This window comes from Bufo gargarizans, chromosome 4 (assembly GCF_014858855.1).
Source record: "Bufo gargarizans isolate SCDJY-AF-19 chromosome 4, ASM1485885v1, whole genome shotgun sequence".
NCBI lineage: Eukaryota > Metazoa > Chordata > Amphibia > Anura > Bufonidae > Bufo > Bufo gargarizans.
In genome coordinates, this window is record NC_058083.1 from 430085839 (window position 1) to 430103235 (window position 17397).

General features: G+C 44.1%; 1 protein-coding gene across 1 annotated transcript in view; it reads left to right on the top strand.

Annotated features, from left to right (window-relative positions):
- The window catches only part of DSTN (destrin, actin depolymerizing factor), a 58392-nt gene that overhangs the window by 16141 nt on the left and 24854 nt on the right, over nucleotides 1–17397 (top strand). Inside the window, exon 2 of the mRNA XM_044291964.1 lies at nucleotides 3772–4043. Coding sequence (XP_044147899.1) covers nucleotides 3772–4043 — 272 coding nt within the window. The remainder of the gene's footprint in view (nucleotides 1–3771; nucleotides 4044–17397) is intronic.

A 17397-nucleotide genomic window follows, 5' to 3' on the forward strand; every position in this document is an offset into this window, starting at 1 on the left:
AATATATTTAAAGTTTAAAAAATTTTATTTTATTTTTTTACATCACCATATTCTGACCTCCATAACATTTTTTTTTATAGTTATAGCTACTGAGCTGTGTGGGGGGTAATTTTTTGACGGACAATCTGTAGTTTTTATCAATAACATTTTGGAGTGTGTGTGACTTTTTAATCACATTTTATTCCATTTTTTGCGGTAAGAGAATGAAAAAATGTCAAATTGGCCATTTTGACACTTTCCGTTATGCCATTAGCTGTATTGGAAAAATATTTTTATATTTTAATAGTACGGGCGTCTTCAGACGTGGTTATGCCCATGATGTTTATATTTTTTGTTACTTATGTATTTATTTTTTATTCTACGGAAAGGAGGGTGATTTAAACTTTTATATTTTTTTTTTTAAATTATGTTTTTTTTTATTATGTTGAAGCTCGTATTTGAGCCTACAAAACCATTTTTTTTTTTATAAACTCTGAACCCTCATAGGTCTTTTAGACCTATGATTTGTACAGAATTGCTCATTTCTTATGTTGGCCTGCCACCTGCTGGCCAAAATAAGAGTTGCAGATTCAATACCCTGGGTCTCTTTAGAGAGACCCAGTGTATAGAAACCAATTACCTGTATCCTCATTGACCGCAGGGGATGCCAGTAAGAAGCACAAGCTTCTGGGTTTTTCACCCTTTAGATGCCATTATCTCACAGAATCTAAAGGCTTTATTCACTGGTAGTGAGCGGGTTAAACAAACTACACTGTTATGTAAACCAGTACATGTACAAATGGGAGGGGGCAATTTTGATCTGGTAGTGCCACTTTAAACATTTTAAAGGGGTATTCCCATCTTGGACATTGGGGGCATATTGGTAGGATATACCCCAACTTCTGATTGTGTGGCCGTCCTCCATTCATTTCTATGGGACTGCAGAAAATAGCTGAGACTCTGTTCTAATAGGTGCGAGTCACAAAGATGGGACCTGCATCTATGAGAAATTGTATAAAGGGGAGAAAAACAGAACTGGATCGCACATCCACAATGCCATGCCCAGATCTAATTAAACACGCTTCTCAGCGCCATATTAAAGTGTACAGCCCCCTTTACTGCATGCTGTACAAGAGGCATTAGTGTACATTTTGATCAAAAGGCATAGGCCCACTCACCACACCAAGGTCGCCTCTTTGAGTGGGACCTACTCTGACAAAAAGACACAGCACAATGCAGTGACAAAGTGGCACTGCCCTAGTAGGCGGTAGGACCCAGGAGTCAAACAGCAACCCTGCTGTCTGACAATGCCACCCATGGCACTGGGTCCCACCAACCCACCAGCACAGCGCCACAAAAACAAAGGCCACCAATCAGTACTGCACCATGTGAACAGTTGTCTAACACAACATGTCCATTACTATCAGGAACTGCAGGTCAATTACCACTTATAGCAATGGACATGTTGTGTTAGACAACTGTTCACATGGTGCAGTACTGCGTGGTGGCCTTTGTTTTTGTGGCGCTGTGCTGGTGGGTTGGTGAGACCCAGTGCCATGGGTGGCATTGTCAGCCAGCAGGGTTGCTGTTTGACTCCTGGGTCCTGCCGCCTACTAGGGCAGTGCCGCTTTGTCACTGCATTGTGCTGTGCCTTTTTGTCAGAGTAGGTCCCACTGAAAGAGGCAACCTTGATGTGGTGAATGGCTTATGCCTTTTGATCAGCTCTTGTACAACATGCAGTATAGGGGGCTGTAGACTTTAATATTGCGCTGAGAAGCGTGTTTAATTAGATCTGGGCATGGCATTGTGGATGTGCGATCCAGTTCTATTTTTCTCCCCTTGATATATCTATCAGAAATTGGTTGCATATCTTACCAATATTTTCACAAGTCCCATTGAAATGAATGGGAAGTGCACCGAGCAAGCGCTCAGTTGTTTTTCAGCAGTCCCATAGAAATTAATGGAGGATGGCCACGCATGCGGGGTGCGCCGTGTGGCATTTTACGGGTTCCATTCTAAGCATAGGTGCGGATCCTGTAAAATGGGACCCCTCATATCAGACATCCTAGGCATATGCCCCCAATGTCTAAAATGGAAAGCTAATATTTTCGATTTGTTTCCTTTCATCCTCATGTTAATTATATATAAAAATGGTTACATACATTTCATTTTTATATAAACTTAAAAGGGTTGAGCTATTAGGGTATATGAGTATTATTAAGTATCTCTATGAGTGGAAATCTCAACCTCGCTGTGGGGATTCGCTCTGGTAGGCAGGTTAGCGGACGCAGTATAGAGGCAAAGGACCAGGTTGTAAATCACTCTTCAGTGTTTATTCACACTTATAACACAACAGTCACTTTTCAGGCTTGGTGCTTGTTCACACACAGAAAAAACTAAATAAAGTTCACCTGGTATCCTGGGTGTCAGTTCACACCCGGCTGAATGCTCAGCATCAGAAAGTCCACTTGCATGCTTTAAGGCGGCCTGATCGCCTGACACACAGTCTTCAGACCTCAGCACAGAGATCTCCAGAGCTCCACTGTCAGAGGGAGGTAATCCACACCACCTGACAGTGCTGGCAGTTTTTTATAAGCCTGCCTGGCACGAGGGGAGTAGTCACCCACCCAGCACTTTGACTACTCCCAGTAAGAGCCGTCCCGGATCAGCTATTTACAGCCATACTAAATATCAAAGTGGTAATCAGCATTAACTGCTGCTGACACATGAAAATTACTTCACCGAGGCTAGGAAACTTGGTGACACATACCTACCATCAATGACGACCCATTGTACTTTCCTACACTCGTGTTCTGGTGAACTTGGGGTGCCCATGTATTATTAAATTAAATTTGATGGACAACAAAGTAATGCTCCACCCTCTTCTGAAGAATATCCTAGGCAAAATCAGCTTCTTGTCGACAGCCTCACATATTAAAAGTTTAATTTAAATTAATTTAAAGTTTTTGGGAAGTAGATTACCTATGCTCATTGTAGGTTATCAATATCAGATCTCTGGGGCTTCAACTCCCGGTACCCCTACCGATCAGCTGTTTGAAAGGGGCCTGAGCATTTAGACAAGTGCCATAGCCCCTTCATAGTATACCAAGCACAGTGCCATACACTGTATAGTGGCTGCGCTTGGTATTGTGGCTAGTACCATTATTTGAGGCCATGTGCCCAATGGACATAATGTTACAGGCCGAGGAAGAGGCTGCAGTGCTCGCTCAAATGCTGCTTCCAACAGCTGATTGTTGGGGTTGCTGGGAGTCACACCCCCACTGATTGTTGGCTTTACTCAGAAAATAGGTCATCCATATTTAAAGGGAATGTGTCATCAGAAAATGACCTGCTGTTTAAATCCCTTTTTTATGTTCAACATTTTTAAATAATTATTGATGATGTTATTTTTAATGTTCCATGTCATTTTTTAGATTTTAACTAAAACAAAAAAAATTGAACGTTTTTGCACTGGCCACTCTGTCTAATAATTGGCAACAACTTCAAAAAGTACTGTGTAAGAAACCAGGTCTAGAGCTTTGTGTTTAGTTTTTCAAGTTTTTAATTTCTTAATGTTTTCATGAATGTTTTCCTATTCTTATATGTTTTCTCTATGTACTATTCACTTTCCTTAGTCCCAAAACACACCACATTAGCTGGCTTCCTGTGTAAATGTTCATAAGAGGCAATTTACTTTGATGTACCCTTTGATCCATAGACTCATGTGGATGAATACATTCTTTGTACAGAGATGCAGGTCCTAAGTAATTGTGCTCTTTGCTCTTCCCACAGGCATCGGGTGTCCAAGTTGATGACTCAGTCATCTCGTTATTCCAAGAAATGAAGCTCAAGAAATCTGGGAAGAAAGTTGTTTTATTTGGCTTCAGCAGAGATGAAAAATGCATCATTGTGCAAGAGGGGAAAGAGATTTCATCAGATGACTCTGCTAATTTTTTTCCACGTTTGAAAGCCTTATTCCCTGAAAACAAATGTTGCTATGCCCTGCTGGATATTCACTATATTACTGGAGAATCAAAAAAACAAGACCTGATTTTTGTTATGTGGTAAGTTAAGGGTTTAAGGAAAGTAGACGCTTGTTTCAGGAAAACCACCCCCAACTGTCCCTTCATAAAGAATGCTCAAAAATAGTTTTCTTTGTAGGAACCTTCTGTATGATTCTAGAAATTAACTAGCGGTGTAGTTATATGGCAGCAGATACAAATGGGCTTTCTCTGTGGGGCACCCTAATCCACTCTAACACACATGGGCATAGGGCATTACTAGACACTGAAATCACCTGGGGCACTGGTTTATCTAGGGCAGTGATGGCTAACATCCGTCACTCCAGCTGTGGTGAAATTCCGACTGTGAGCATGCTCCATTCATTTCTACGGAGTTCTGAGAACAGCCAAGCAAGGTGGCATCTTGGGAGTGGTAGTTTTACCACAGCTGGAGTGCTGGAGGTTAGCCATCACTGATCTAGGGGCTTTGTATCTGTTCATCTTTGTGGAGAACACTATATAACCATTTGTAAGAATTTTCTTCATGATCCAGGGGCAGATTGGAAACTTAAAGTGGCCCTGTGTTGTAAGCAGGTCCAAATTGACAGAAGACAGAGCCAACAAAAGTAGGTGGGGCCACTACAAGTAGGCAATACCATTTTGCAGCACCAAATATCACAGTATAGACTAATATACTAACCAGGCAGAACCAAATACCACAGTGCACCACAAAATAATGCTCCAGCAGCACAAAATGCCTCCTCAGAAGATGCCCCACTGTGGTGGCCAGCACCATGTTCTGTCTTCTCACAACAGTTGCCTCAGGATGGCAATACAGTTGAATCCAGACTTCAGGAGGGCACCTGTCGCCGCCAGCCAGGTACATAGGTACTTGATGCTCCCAGCTGTAGGAGCATCAGATCCGGGGCATTGGCCCACCTGGAAATTCCCTGTAGGGTTTCTGGCCAGTCTACCCCTGTTATGATCATATGTCCTACTATAGCGCCCACAAGCAATCATTTTATCATCATAACTTATAGATGAGCTAATTTTTAAAAAATTTGATTCGCCGGATCGTCGAATTTTTGGCAAAAATGTTGCTTCGATCCAAATAAATTTGCGGTGAATTACGTTAAAAACCAGCTATTTCCTGCCTGCAGAGAGCCTTGCTAGTGGTGTAGAACACTGTGCCTTGCAGTAACACGCATAGGGAGTCTGCTTTGGTAGTGAAATAATATTGTGTGTCCGTATGACATGCAGATAACAGGTGTCGCTCTTAGAATCACTGCATAATTCACTTATTTGGGGAGTCACAGGGTCAAAACTGACCAAACAACTCAAGTATAAAGTCAGCCTTTCAGGTTGATGTTAGCGTCAAGAAGAAGCGCTGTCCCTTTACACCCTCATCAGCTGATTCCACATAGATGTCTACAGAACCTGTTCTATTAAACACTTATACAAGTAGAGACCCCCCGGACAGAGTGGAGAGGGTGTCAGCAGTAAGTTTGTGTTGACATCGCTGATTAATTTGCCTTTCCTCTGATCCGTCAGAACAAAAAACCCAAAAAACAGATCATGTTCGTGGAGTATACACCTTCACTTGGTCAGCATTTGCTCAATAATCCATCAGTATTTTTAATGCCAGGAGTGAATATAAAACAGATGACATGTGAATGGAATATTTGCATGTCTTCTGTGTTTTGTACCCACTCCTGCTTTTGGCTACCAAATCATAAGCCAATTCTGATGGGACCATACAGGCCTTACAGCTGCTACACAGACAGGATCAGTTGTGCATCTCATTTTTCCTTCCTTCTGACAGATCGGAAGAAATGTCAAATAAATGATAATGTCAGCCAGGCCGAAAGGCAAAATAGTGGACCAGTCATGAAGTGGGGAGGGTGGGAACAACATGAGAAGTCCACAGAGTGGACCTATGACATAGTGGTGAGGTGGAAGCAGCATCAGGAGACCACAGAGTGGCAAGGTGACATAATGTGGATATGACAGAAGTAGTAGCAGCAGGAGGATACCACAGAGTGGGAAGGTCACATAATGTGGATATGGCAGCAGCATCATCAAACCACAGAGTGGCAAGGTGACATAATGCGGATATGGCAGCAGCAGTAGCAGCAGGAGGACACCACAGAGTGGCAAGGTTACATAATATGGATCTGGCAGCAGCAGCAGGAGGATACCACAGAGTGGCAAGGTTGCATAATATGGATCTGGCAGCAGCAGCAGGAGGATACCACAGAATGGCAAGTTGACATAATGTGGATGGATATGGCAGCAGCAGGAGGATACCACAGAGTGGCAAAGTGATATAATGTGGATATGGCAGCAGAAGCATTAGACCACAGAGTGGCAAGGTGACATAATGTGGATATGGCAGCAGCAGTAGCAGCAGGAGGATACCACAGAGTGGCAAGGTGACATAATGTGGATATGGCAGCAGCAGTAGCAGCAGGAGGATACCACAGAGTGCAAGATCACATAATGTGGATATAGCAGCATCAGCATCAGATCAGAAAATGTCAAATAAATGATGATGTCAGCCAGGCCGAAAGGCAAAATAGTGGACCTATGACATAGTGGTGAGGGTGTCAGCAGTAAGTTTGTGTTTACATCGCTGATTAATTTGCCTTTCCTCTGATCCGTCAGAACAAAAACCCCAAAAAACAGATCATGTCCGTGGAGTATACGCCTTCACTCGGTCAGCATTTGATCAATAATCCATCAGTATTTTTAATGCCAGGAGTGGATATAAAACAGAGATGACATGTGAATGGAATATTTGCATGTCTTCTGTGTTTTGTACCCACTCCTGCTTTTGGCTACCAAATCATAAGCCAATTCTGATGGGACCATACAGGCCTTACAGCTGCTGCACAGACAGGATCAGTTGTGCATCTCATTTTTACTTTCTTCTGACAGATCAGAAGAAATGTCAAATAAATGATAATGTCAGCCAGGCCGAAAGGCAAAATAGTGGACCAGTCATGAAGTGGGGAGGGTGGGAACAACATGAGAAGTCCACAGAGTGGACCTATGACATAGTGGTGAGGTGGAAGCAGCATCAGGAGACCACAGAGTGGCAAGGTGACATAATTTGGATCTGGCAGCAGAAGGAGGATACCACAGAGTGGCAAGTTGACATAATGTGGATATGGCAGCAGCAGTAGCAGCAGGAGGATACCACAGAGTGTCAAGGTGACATAGTGTAGATATGGCAGCAGCATCAGGAGACCAGATAATGTGGAGATAGCAGTAGCAGCAGCAGCATTAGCAGACCACAAAGTGAACTGGTAACAGAGTGGGGTGATGGGTGGTAATAACAGTACCTGCTAATGAAGGTGGCTGAAAGAAGGAGCACTTGGCGTCAGATGTGTGGCATCAGGCAGGAGGCAGCAACAGAGTAGTAGCTGAGGAAGGTAGTCAGAGGAAACCGGTCTCTTTAATCAAAATGTTGGTGTGGCACCATAGATGATCTAGTCTGATGAATCAGGAATTGGTGGTTGGAAATCCTGGCTAATCCACGCCTGATTCATCTTGACAAAGGTCAGTCTCTCCACATTTTGGGTGGACAGGCGACTTCTCCTTGGGGTAACTATGGCCCCTGCCGCACTAAACACCCACTCTGATGCAACACTACTGGCCGGGCAGGACAGCTTTTCCAGGGCAAACTCTGCTATATACGGCCACAAATCCAGTTTGGCTACCCAGTAGTCCAGCGGTTCTTCAATGTGGGGTGGCAGGGTGCTGTCCAAGTATGCCACCACCTGCTGGTTCAGGTCCTACTCCAGGTCTACCTGCTGCTGCTTCTGGTGAGTAGTTTCTTCACTATGCGGGTGAAGAAAGCTACTCATAAGCGACTGTAGACTCAGAGGCTGCTGCTGATGGAGCTGGTACTGCTCCTGCCACCCCACCCCTCCCCAGCAGCCATGGCAGTGGAACGTAAGCGCAGAGGGCCCCCCGGTCAGATCTGCAAGCGGATGGACCATGGCGCATATAGGCAGCGGCCAACTAACTACATAGGATATCTCTGTAATAGTTCAGTTTGTCCTCCCTCTCAGTGGGTGTAAAAAATGCCCCCATTCTGGACCGGTAGCGAGGGTTCAACAAGGTTGAGAGTCAGAAGTCATCCCTCTGCTGAATGGTGACAATTCGGCTGCCACTACGCAAGCAAGTGAGCATGCATCAGGCCATTGGTGCAAGTGACTTGGATGGATTCCCTGCCTCTATCTCCACTGCATACTGCCACGGTGTGTCCGGGTCCTCTGTCTCGTCTTCCTCATCACCCTGTAGCTCCTCTGGCTGCTTCTGCTCCTCCTTTCCTGTCAGCTGAGTAGAAAAAACATCCATTTCTCTACACATTGCCTGTGCTCCAATGTCCTCCTCCCCCTCTTCCTCCTCTTCCAGTTCAGCCCCCACAGGGCTTTTTTGGCCGTGAGATCTAGGCTCCATGTCTCCTGTCCCCTGACCAGCCATTCTTACCAGCATTTGTTCCAGGACATGAAGAAGTGGAATGACGTTGTTCATCCCCTAGTCCTGGCGACTGACAAATAACGTTGTGTCCTCAAAGGGCCTGAGCAAACGGCAGGTGTCACACATGAGCTGCCAGTGGCTGACATCGAAGTTACACAGGGGAGTACTCCTATCCGTTTGCATCATCAAGAAATCGTTGATGGCCTTTCTCTGTTTGTATAGTCGGTCCAACATATGAGGGTGAAATTCCAAAGGGTGGAAACATTGCATATCAGCCTATGTTGGGGGGATGCCGTTCTACTGCTGCAGCTCAAGAAGGGTGTGCTTTGCGATGTACAAGTGGCTGAAGTGCATGCAAAGTTTCCTGGTCATTTTTAGGATGTCTTGCAGATGGGTGGAAGATTGCAGGGCACATGGCTCAACCTTCCTTGATGCAGCGCCGACACTATGTTCTTCCCTTTGTTGGTCGCCATGGTTGCGATTTTCATTTGTCACGGAGAAAGCCAGCATTCAATTTCTTGATGAATCACACGGAGCAGTTCCTCCCCTGTGTGACTCTGTTCGCACAGGGAAACGAGGTGCAGAACTGCGTGACACCACCGTGCCCTGCATATGTGGTATGCTGGAGGGGCACTGTGACTTGTGCCAGCAGTGGAGGCTGAGGTATGCGGAAGCGGCGTGACCTGGCCAAGTTTCTGGTATGGCTGTGCAGGAACCACATTCACCCAGTGGGCCATAAAGGATATGTACTGTCCCTCACTGTAGTTACAGCTCCACACGGCGCTGCCGTGCACTTTGGCAGACACCGACAGGCTCAAGGACTGGCCCACCTTCTGTTCTACATATTTGTGAAGGGCTGGTACTGCCTTTTTCGCAAAGAAATTACGACCTGGGACTCTCCACCTCGGCTTGGCACAAGCCATCAGTTCTCTGAAAGGTGCAGAGTCCACCAATTGGAAAGGGAGGGACTGCAGCACCAACAACTTGAACAGGAGCATGTTTAGCTTCTGTGCCGTTGTCTCTTGGCAATTGCTTAAGTGATCGATTGCTGACGGAATGACTGACAAGGGGTAGGAGCAGGAGCATCTGGACCAGCAGAAGAAGGGAATGACAGACAGCTCCCTTCGGCTGAGGTGGTGGAGCCTTGACTGGCTGAAACCGGGTGCGTGCCACTGGGTGTGCAGAGGTCGCTGCGGCAGGCTGGACCACCACATTTCAGCCACGGTTCTCCCAGGCCACTTTATGGTGACACTTCATATGTTGACCCAGGGCCATGGTGCCAACATTGGAATCCTGGCCACGCTTCACCTTCTGCCCACATATTCTACATATGGCCATGTTGACCTCTCCCGGTGACTTCACAAAAAACTGCCACTCGCCGAGTATTTTCCCCCCAACAGTCCGCACTGAGTGACTGCTACCGCCACTGCCTCCAGGAACCCCTGCACCACTACTTCCCAAGCAGGTAGACTGCTGCGAAGCAGGTGGTCTACCCCTGGCACGTTTGGCTCCTGACCTCCCACTGCTGCCACCCTTCTGACTCCCAGCCATGCTACCACCTTGCTGGCTCAGCCACTGCCTCACGGGCAAGATGCCACCCTCTTCTCCTGATGATGATGAAGCCCCTTCTACACCCGGCTCCCAAGTGCGATCGGCTTCATCATCATAGAGTAGTGTCTGCACATCATTGATGTCCTCCTCAACTGTCTCTGGGTCTGACCGCTTGCAACACCACCTCCCACGCCACTCTCCTCATCACTACTTGCCTGCCACCTAGCGGAGGAAGCGGCAGATGTCTCCTCCAGATCTTGGGTGGCCAGTAGCTGCTGACTGTCCTCTAGTAGCTCGTCCTTGCTGAAAAGTGAAGCTGAGCCCACAGCATGTAGTACTTCTCGCGGTGAGGGAACAGAAAAGGCTTGTGTCTGATGAACCCACCGACTATTGGCTGGGGGTGTCTGATGTCACTTGGGATGACGTGGATGACCGAGTTAACCGATCAAGAACCACAGGGTTGCTGGTCAAGACATGACCGCTAGATGACACTGGGAGCTCAGGCCTCTCGCTGCGACTCCTGCTGCCACGTCGTCTTACTCTGCTGCAACCTCTGCTTGCGCCAGTGCGCCAGAAACATTTAGGCCTCTGCCACTCCTCTGTGCATGGCCTGGCACTTCTCTGCCTGACATACTTGTAGCCGAACTAAACAAATTAAATAGAAATTAATGAAATACGCCCCTAGACGCTTTCACCAGAAATAACTGCAACAGTGCAGTGCGTATATATTTTCCTTTTTTTACAGTAATACGCCCCTAGACGTTTTCACCAGAAATAACGTCAACAGTGCAGTGCCTATATATTTTTCTTTTTTTTACTGTAATACACCCCTATATGCTTTAAACAGAAATAACTGCAACAGTGCTGTGCGTATATATTTTCCCTTTTTTACTGTAATACGCCCCTATATGCTTTCACCAGAAATAACTGCAACAGTGCACTGCGTATATATATATATATATATATATATATTATTATTATTATTATTATTATTATTTTAATGAAATAAGCTCCTAGACGATTTCCCCAGAAATAACTGCAACAGTTATGTTAGTGGCCTGGCACTTCTCTGCCTGACATACTTGTAGCTGAACTAAACAAATTAATTAGAAATTAATGAAATACGCCCCTAGACGCTTTCACCAGAAAAAACTGCAACAGTGCAGTGCGTATATATTTTCCTTTTTTTACAGTAATACGCCCCTAGATGCTTTCACCAGAAATAACGGCAACAGTGCAGTGCGTATATATTTATCTTTTTTTTACTGTAATACACCCCTATACGCTTTAAACAGAAATAACTGCAACAGTGCTGTGCGTATATATTTTCCTTTTTTTATTGTAATATGCCCCTATACGCTTTCACCAGAAATAACTGCAGAAGTGAATTGAGAAAATATTTTTCTTGTAGTACTGATATAACATACTAAAGATACTAAGATATAAGCCAGTAAATGCTTTTTAACATAAGACATGCAGCCCAATAACAAAAAGCTGGAATGACAGAACTGTCTAATGGCTAATTGGATCCCCAAATAATCGTTCCCTCCACTTGTCAATCACTTTCTTATCAATGTCCCTAGCGCCTTCTGACCTCTTTCCCTGCAATAAGATGCTGTGAAATGATTCCTCCCTATCCTTTTCCTGCACTTATAAATCCTTTTTTCAGTTTTTTTTTTTAAAACATAGAAGTTTTTCCAATTGCTGTCCCTAGCACCTTCACATGTCTGTCCCTGCACTCTGAACACTGGAAAATGTCTGACTCTAAGATATTTATAGGGCTGTGACATCCCAGGGCTGGCAGGCTGCTGATTGGCTGCTTGCAAGCATGTCAATCTGGGTGATCCCGCCTTCCCAGAGTTCCTTGCCCCATGTCCTCAATCCTCACACGTGTAGCCGCCATTGTAGGAAAAATGCAGTTAGTCTCTGTTGGTTGTGGGTTAGAGAAGACACTAGTAGCTTGTGATGAGGCAGAACTTGGCTTACTTGTGTGGATTAAGTTCCAAACATACAAGACATTTCAGCAAACTGTAACAGCAGCCATCTTGGTACAAAGAGAGAGAGAGAACCAACAAGTTTTACAGATATACACAACTGGTAACCTTAACATACAGTGCCATCTACTGGTCAAGTGATATTAATACACAATACTGTATATGGTACATGCTGTTGCATCCCCAACAGTTACCACGAAGCGAGAGGAAATTCGCATTCGTTGCAAATCAAATTTGATTCGCTCATCTTTAATCATAAGTACCGTACATATTGCATACTACATATGTAGTAACATAACCAATAAGCAACCAAATATGTTATTTGGCTACAAAGATTTTTGACTTGTGGAGCAAAGGGACCCAAGTGATGTTTTTCAGCCCGCAGCACTGCTGCAAAGACATAGCTTTAAAGGGGCTGTCCTGCATTTTACAAGTGACGAGCTACTGACAGGATAAGCCATCACTATTTGATCAATGGGAGTTGGACACCTTGAAACCCGTCAATCAGCTGTTCTACAGTAGCTTCAGTGCTGGAAGTCAACTCTGGAACTACACAGCTCCGTCCACTGTGTAAATCACCAGAGCAAGCTGCATGCTCATATTGAGTCTGCATGGTGAATTGGTAGATTTCAGCTGTAAAGACATTTGAGTTGTTGGGCTACCTTCACACCTGCGCTTTCCCTTTCCGCTATTGAGATCCGTCATAGGATCTCAATAGTGAGGGAAAACGCTTCCGTTTTGTCCCCATTCATTGTCAATGGGGACAAAACTGAACTGAATGAAACGGAACGCACCACAATGCATTTCGTTCCATTTAGTTACATCCCCATCGCGGACAGAATAATGCTGCAAGCAGCGTTTTTCTGTCCGCGATGTGGTGCAGAGCAAGACAGATCTGTCATGACTCACAATGTAAGTTAATGGGGACGGATCCGTTTTCTCTGACACAATAGTAAAAGGATCCGTCCACCATTGACTTTCAATGGAGTTCATGACGGATCCGTCTTGGCTATTTTAAAGATAAAACAACTGAATCCGTTTGTGACGGAAGCGTTTTTGCTGATCCATGACAGATCCAGCAAAAATGCTGGGGGGAGAGTAGCCTAAATGTAGATCTGAGCTATAATACAGGATTTAATGGGGTATTCCTATCTCAGCCAGAATTACGGAAATAGCCAAGTGGCCGTGCTACACTGTTTCTGTAACTCCAATAGAAGTCAATGGGATCTTCGGAAACAGGCTAGAAAAAAAAGCTACCTTGTTTCTGTAGTTCTCGAGTTACGGAAACAACATAGCTCGCTGGGCTATACTCTTTCCCAGTAACTTCTATGGGAATGATAAATTTACATTGAATTCTAGAGGGAATGGGAAGCCGGCACAAGGTAGAGGCATGCTCTGTCAGTATAGGACACACTGGAGAGGGGAGAATTTGGGGAAGGGTAGACCCATTTGTAGTGAGTTGTAGTAGTCAGACTCAGCATAAATAACAGCAACAATGGAGGAGATTGAAAACTTCAGTATTGTAAAAGCGGTTCACCCTCTGGTTGCCCTGGATGAAGGTGCTTCACCCCGTCACACAAAAGATTAAAAATTAACTAGTAAAATAATAGATAGGCACACTTCATCTGAAATCAGAGACCTGAATATCCTTAAATCATTTATTAAAACATTTATTAAAACATATAAAATATCCCTGAAACAATGTTATTCCAAATGCATCCAACCTAAATTAAAACTAAACATAAAATAAGACACTAGATGTTTATCTCTCCATCAATGTGCAACTTGGCCATGTATATTCCTGCACACCTGTGCGCTGTAGTATTAATACTATCTTGATGGTTGCTAATAGTTACTCTAGTTTAGTATATAACATAGCCACTGAGCACATATGGTCATCAAACATCCACACAATATATGATGGGCGATAATAGCACACAATATATACGGTATATAGCATCCATTATCTGTATTTAAATAGTATCGTTTATACTCTGCAAATCCAGGTAGCCCAGCTCTCTAACTATGTGTCTACTCCTTAATAGGGGCTTGACGATTCTTAATACCGTTTGTACTTAGTCCACAGTCACTTTCAAATTACTGCCATTTCTCCTTTAATAATACAGACGATAATCCTTTGATATGTTTCATGTACTGTACACGTTCATGTACTCACTCGTTGGTGGATAATGGTGTATCAGCTGTGGCGTCCCACGTGATCTTGCTGCTGGTTACCACTTATATTCCACCATGCACGTTAAACCTTGGCGTCCCACGTGATCTTGCTGCTCGTTACCACTTACCTCCACCATGCGGTTAATCCTTGGCGTCCCACGTGATCTTGCTGCTGGTTACCACTTATATTCCACCATGCACGTTAAACCTTGGCGTCCCACGTGATCTTGCTGCTGGTTACCACTTACCTCCACCATGCGGTTAAACCTTGGCATCCCATGTGATAAAAGGGATCGCAACCACTTGTTCAAAGGATCTCAAAGTTCATATAGATTTAGGCAAATGATCAAGGGAGCGCTCCACATTTTGCTTTTATTTCTCCACTGTCGTATTTTCCTCCGCAGGATAATCAATGTCTTTCGATAGGTTTTAAAGGAGATGTCCTGGTCAAACCATCACACCAAACGCATTTCAGAGTCCCTCCAACTCCTTCCTCAGTGGCCATATTGATCCAAGAGATTTTTATACCTTTATTTTCAGTCCAATACAAAACCCGAAACGGACTTGCTTCTATATCATCACTACATACCACTTTCCTCCATACTTCCAACCTAATATACATATTATTCATCTCAAAATTCGATAATATCCCATAATATTGCTTTATCTCCCTCCATTGCTTCTATTTATCTTTCAAATTGTCCAAAAAACGCATTGCAGTTTTTAAGTGTTTTTCAATATTGATGCCTTTTTTGGAGTATAGTTGCCTTTTGTTGCATCTTAACATGGGTATAAGGCGATTTGTCTTTCTTATGATCATACCTTATAATATACACATATAAATGTCAAAATAGGAATAGACATACGTAGAAATATGGATATTCAGACGTCATGATAATAATTACTCTTGTTCCTATCTGTATACCATTATTGGCAACCTTTGAAGACTCTTGTTTCTATCTTTATACAATTTTTATAAGAAAAGTACAAATAGTTGCCAATAATGGTATACAGAAGGAAACAAGAGTAATTATTATCATGACGTCTGAATATCCATATTTCTATGTATGTCTATTCTTTTTTTAACATTTATATGTGTATATTATAAGGTATGATCATAAGAAAGACAAATCACCTTATACCCATGTTAAGATGCAACAAAAGGCAACTATACTCCAAAAAACTAAAATATTGAAAAAACACATCAAAAACTGCAATGCGTTTTTTGGACAATTTGAAAGAGAGATGGAAGTAATGGAAGCAATATTATGGGATATTATCGAATTTTAAGGTGAATAATATGTATATTAAGTTGGAGGTATGGAGGAAAGTGGTATGTAGTGATGATATAGAAGCAAGTCCGTTTCGGGTTTTGTATTGGACTGAAAATAAAGGTATAAAAAGGGGTAAGATCTCCTGGATCAATATGGCCACTGAGGAAGGAGTTGGAGGGACTCCGAAACGCTTTTGGTGAGATGGTTTGACCAGGACATCTCCTTTAAAACCTATCAAAAGACATTGATTATTCTGCCAAGGAAAATACGACAGACAGTGGAAAAATAAAAGCAAAACGTGGAGAGCTCCCTTGATCATTTGCCTAACCCTAAGTTCACACCTGAGCGTTTTACAGCGCGTTCAAACGCGCTGTAAAACGCTCAACACATGAAAAGCAATGCTTCCCTATGGGAATGGTTCTCACCTGGGCGTTTTACAGCGCGTACGATCGCGCTGTAAAAGCCAGACGCTCAAACAAGTACTTGAGCTTCTTTGGGGCGTTTTGACGCGCGTTTGTGGCCATAGGACACTGCAGTCAATGACACAAACGCGCGTCAAACGCGCGTTTACTATTACAAAAAACGCGCGTCAGAAACGCGCTTCAGAAACGCGCGTTTGACGCGCGTTTGGGAAACGCTCAGGTGTGAAAGCAGGGTAAAGCTATATGAACTTTGAGATCGTTTGAACAAGTGGTTGCGATCCCTTTTATCACGTGGGACGCCAAGGTTTAACTGCATGGTGGAGGTAAGTGGTAACCAGCAGCAAGATCACGTGGGACGCCACAGCTGATCCACCTGCAAAGAAAAGGGGGTCAGTCAGCACCTCCCAATGCGCAGGTGCATGCCGCCATGGCTGAAAACAGAAAAAAACAGACAATGCAGCAGCACCCTGCAAACCAGCTAAAGTACGACAATGCCACAGTCACAGAATTATTATAGTGCTAATGCTACGCTTATTTATAAAGTGAGATGCTTGGCCAATACATTTTGTACAAAACCATTTGAGCCAAACACTAAATAATACCTGTTATGCGCCATAATGACCGCCATAAAGTTCAGGAAGTGTTGGATCCACATGCATGCTGGGTCCACTCTGCCTTTTACCATTTTTGGTGCATTTTTGCAGCATGCATGTGGATCCAACACTTCCTGAACTTTATGGCGGCCATTATGGCGCATAACAGGTAGTATTTAGTGTTTGGCTCAAATGGTTTCGTACAAAATGTATTGGCCAAGTATGTCACTTTATAAATAAGCGTAGCATTAGCACTATAATAATTTCTGTGACTATGGCATTGCTGTACTTTATCTGGTTTGCAGGGTGCTGCTGCATTGTCTTTTTTCTCTCAGATGATGCACCATTATCCACCAACGAGTGAGTACATGAAGGCTGTTAACAGCAAACATATCAAAGGATTAACATCTGTATTATTAAAGAAGAAATGGCAGTAATTGGAAAGTGACTGTGGACTAAGTACAACTGGTATTAAGAATCATCAAGCCCCTATTAAAGGTGTTGTCCGGTTTCGCCTAGGCAGCCCCTCTGACTTGAGCATCGGAGCAGTTCATGCTCTGATGCTCTCCTTTGCCCTGCGCTAAATTGCGCAGGGCAAAGGCATTTTTAGGAGTTCCAGTGACGAACCGGGCGCTTCATGGGGCTGCCAGAAAGCCCAGTGACATCACCAGTAAAACGGCTAGGGCAGCGCTAAAGCCAGCCCATCAGAGTCGGTGACGTCACCGAACACACTGTCGGGTGAAAGCTTCCGCCCGGCAGTGTGTTTTAATTATGAACAAAAGAGCCTGTGCCCTGTGCGATCTAGCGCAGGGCAAGGGAGCGCATCGGAGCATGAGATGCTCTGATGCCAGCCTCAGGGGGGCTGCCTGGGTGAAAATAAGGGTATGTCCGAGTTCAGCTCTGAACCCGGACAACCCCTT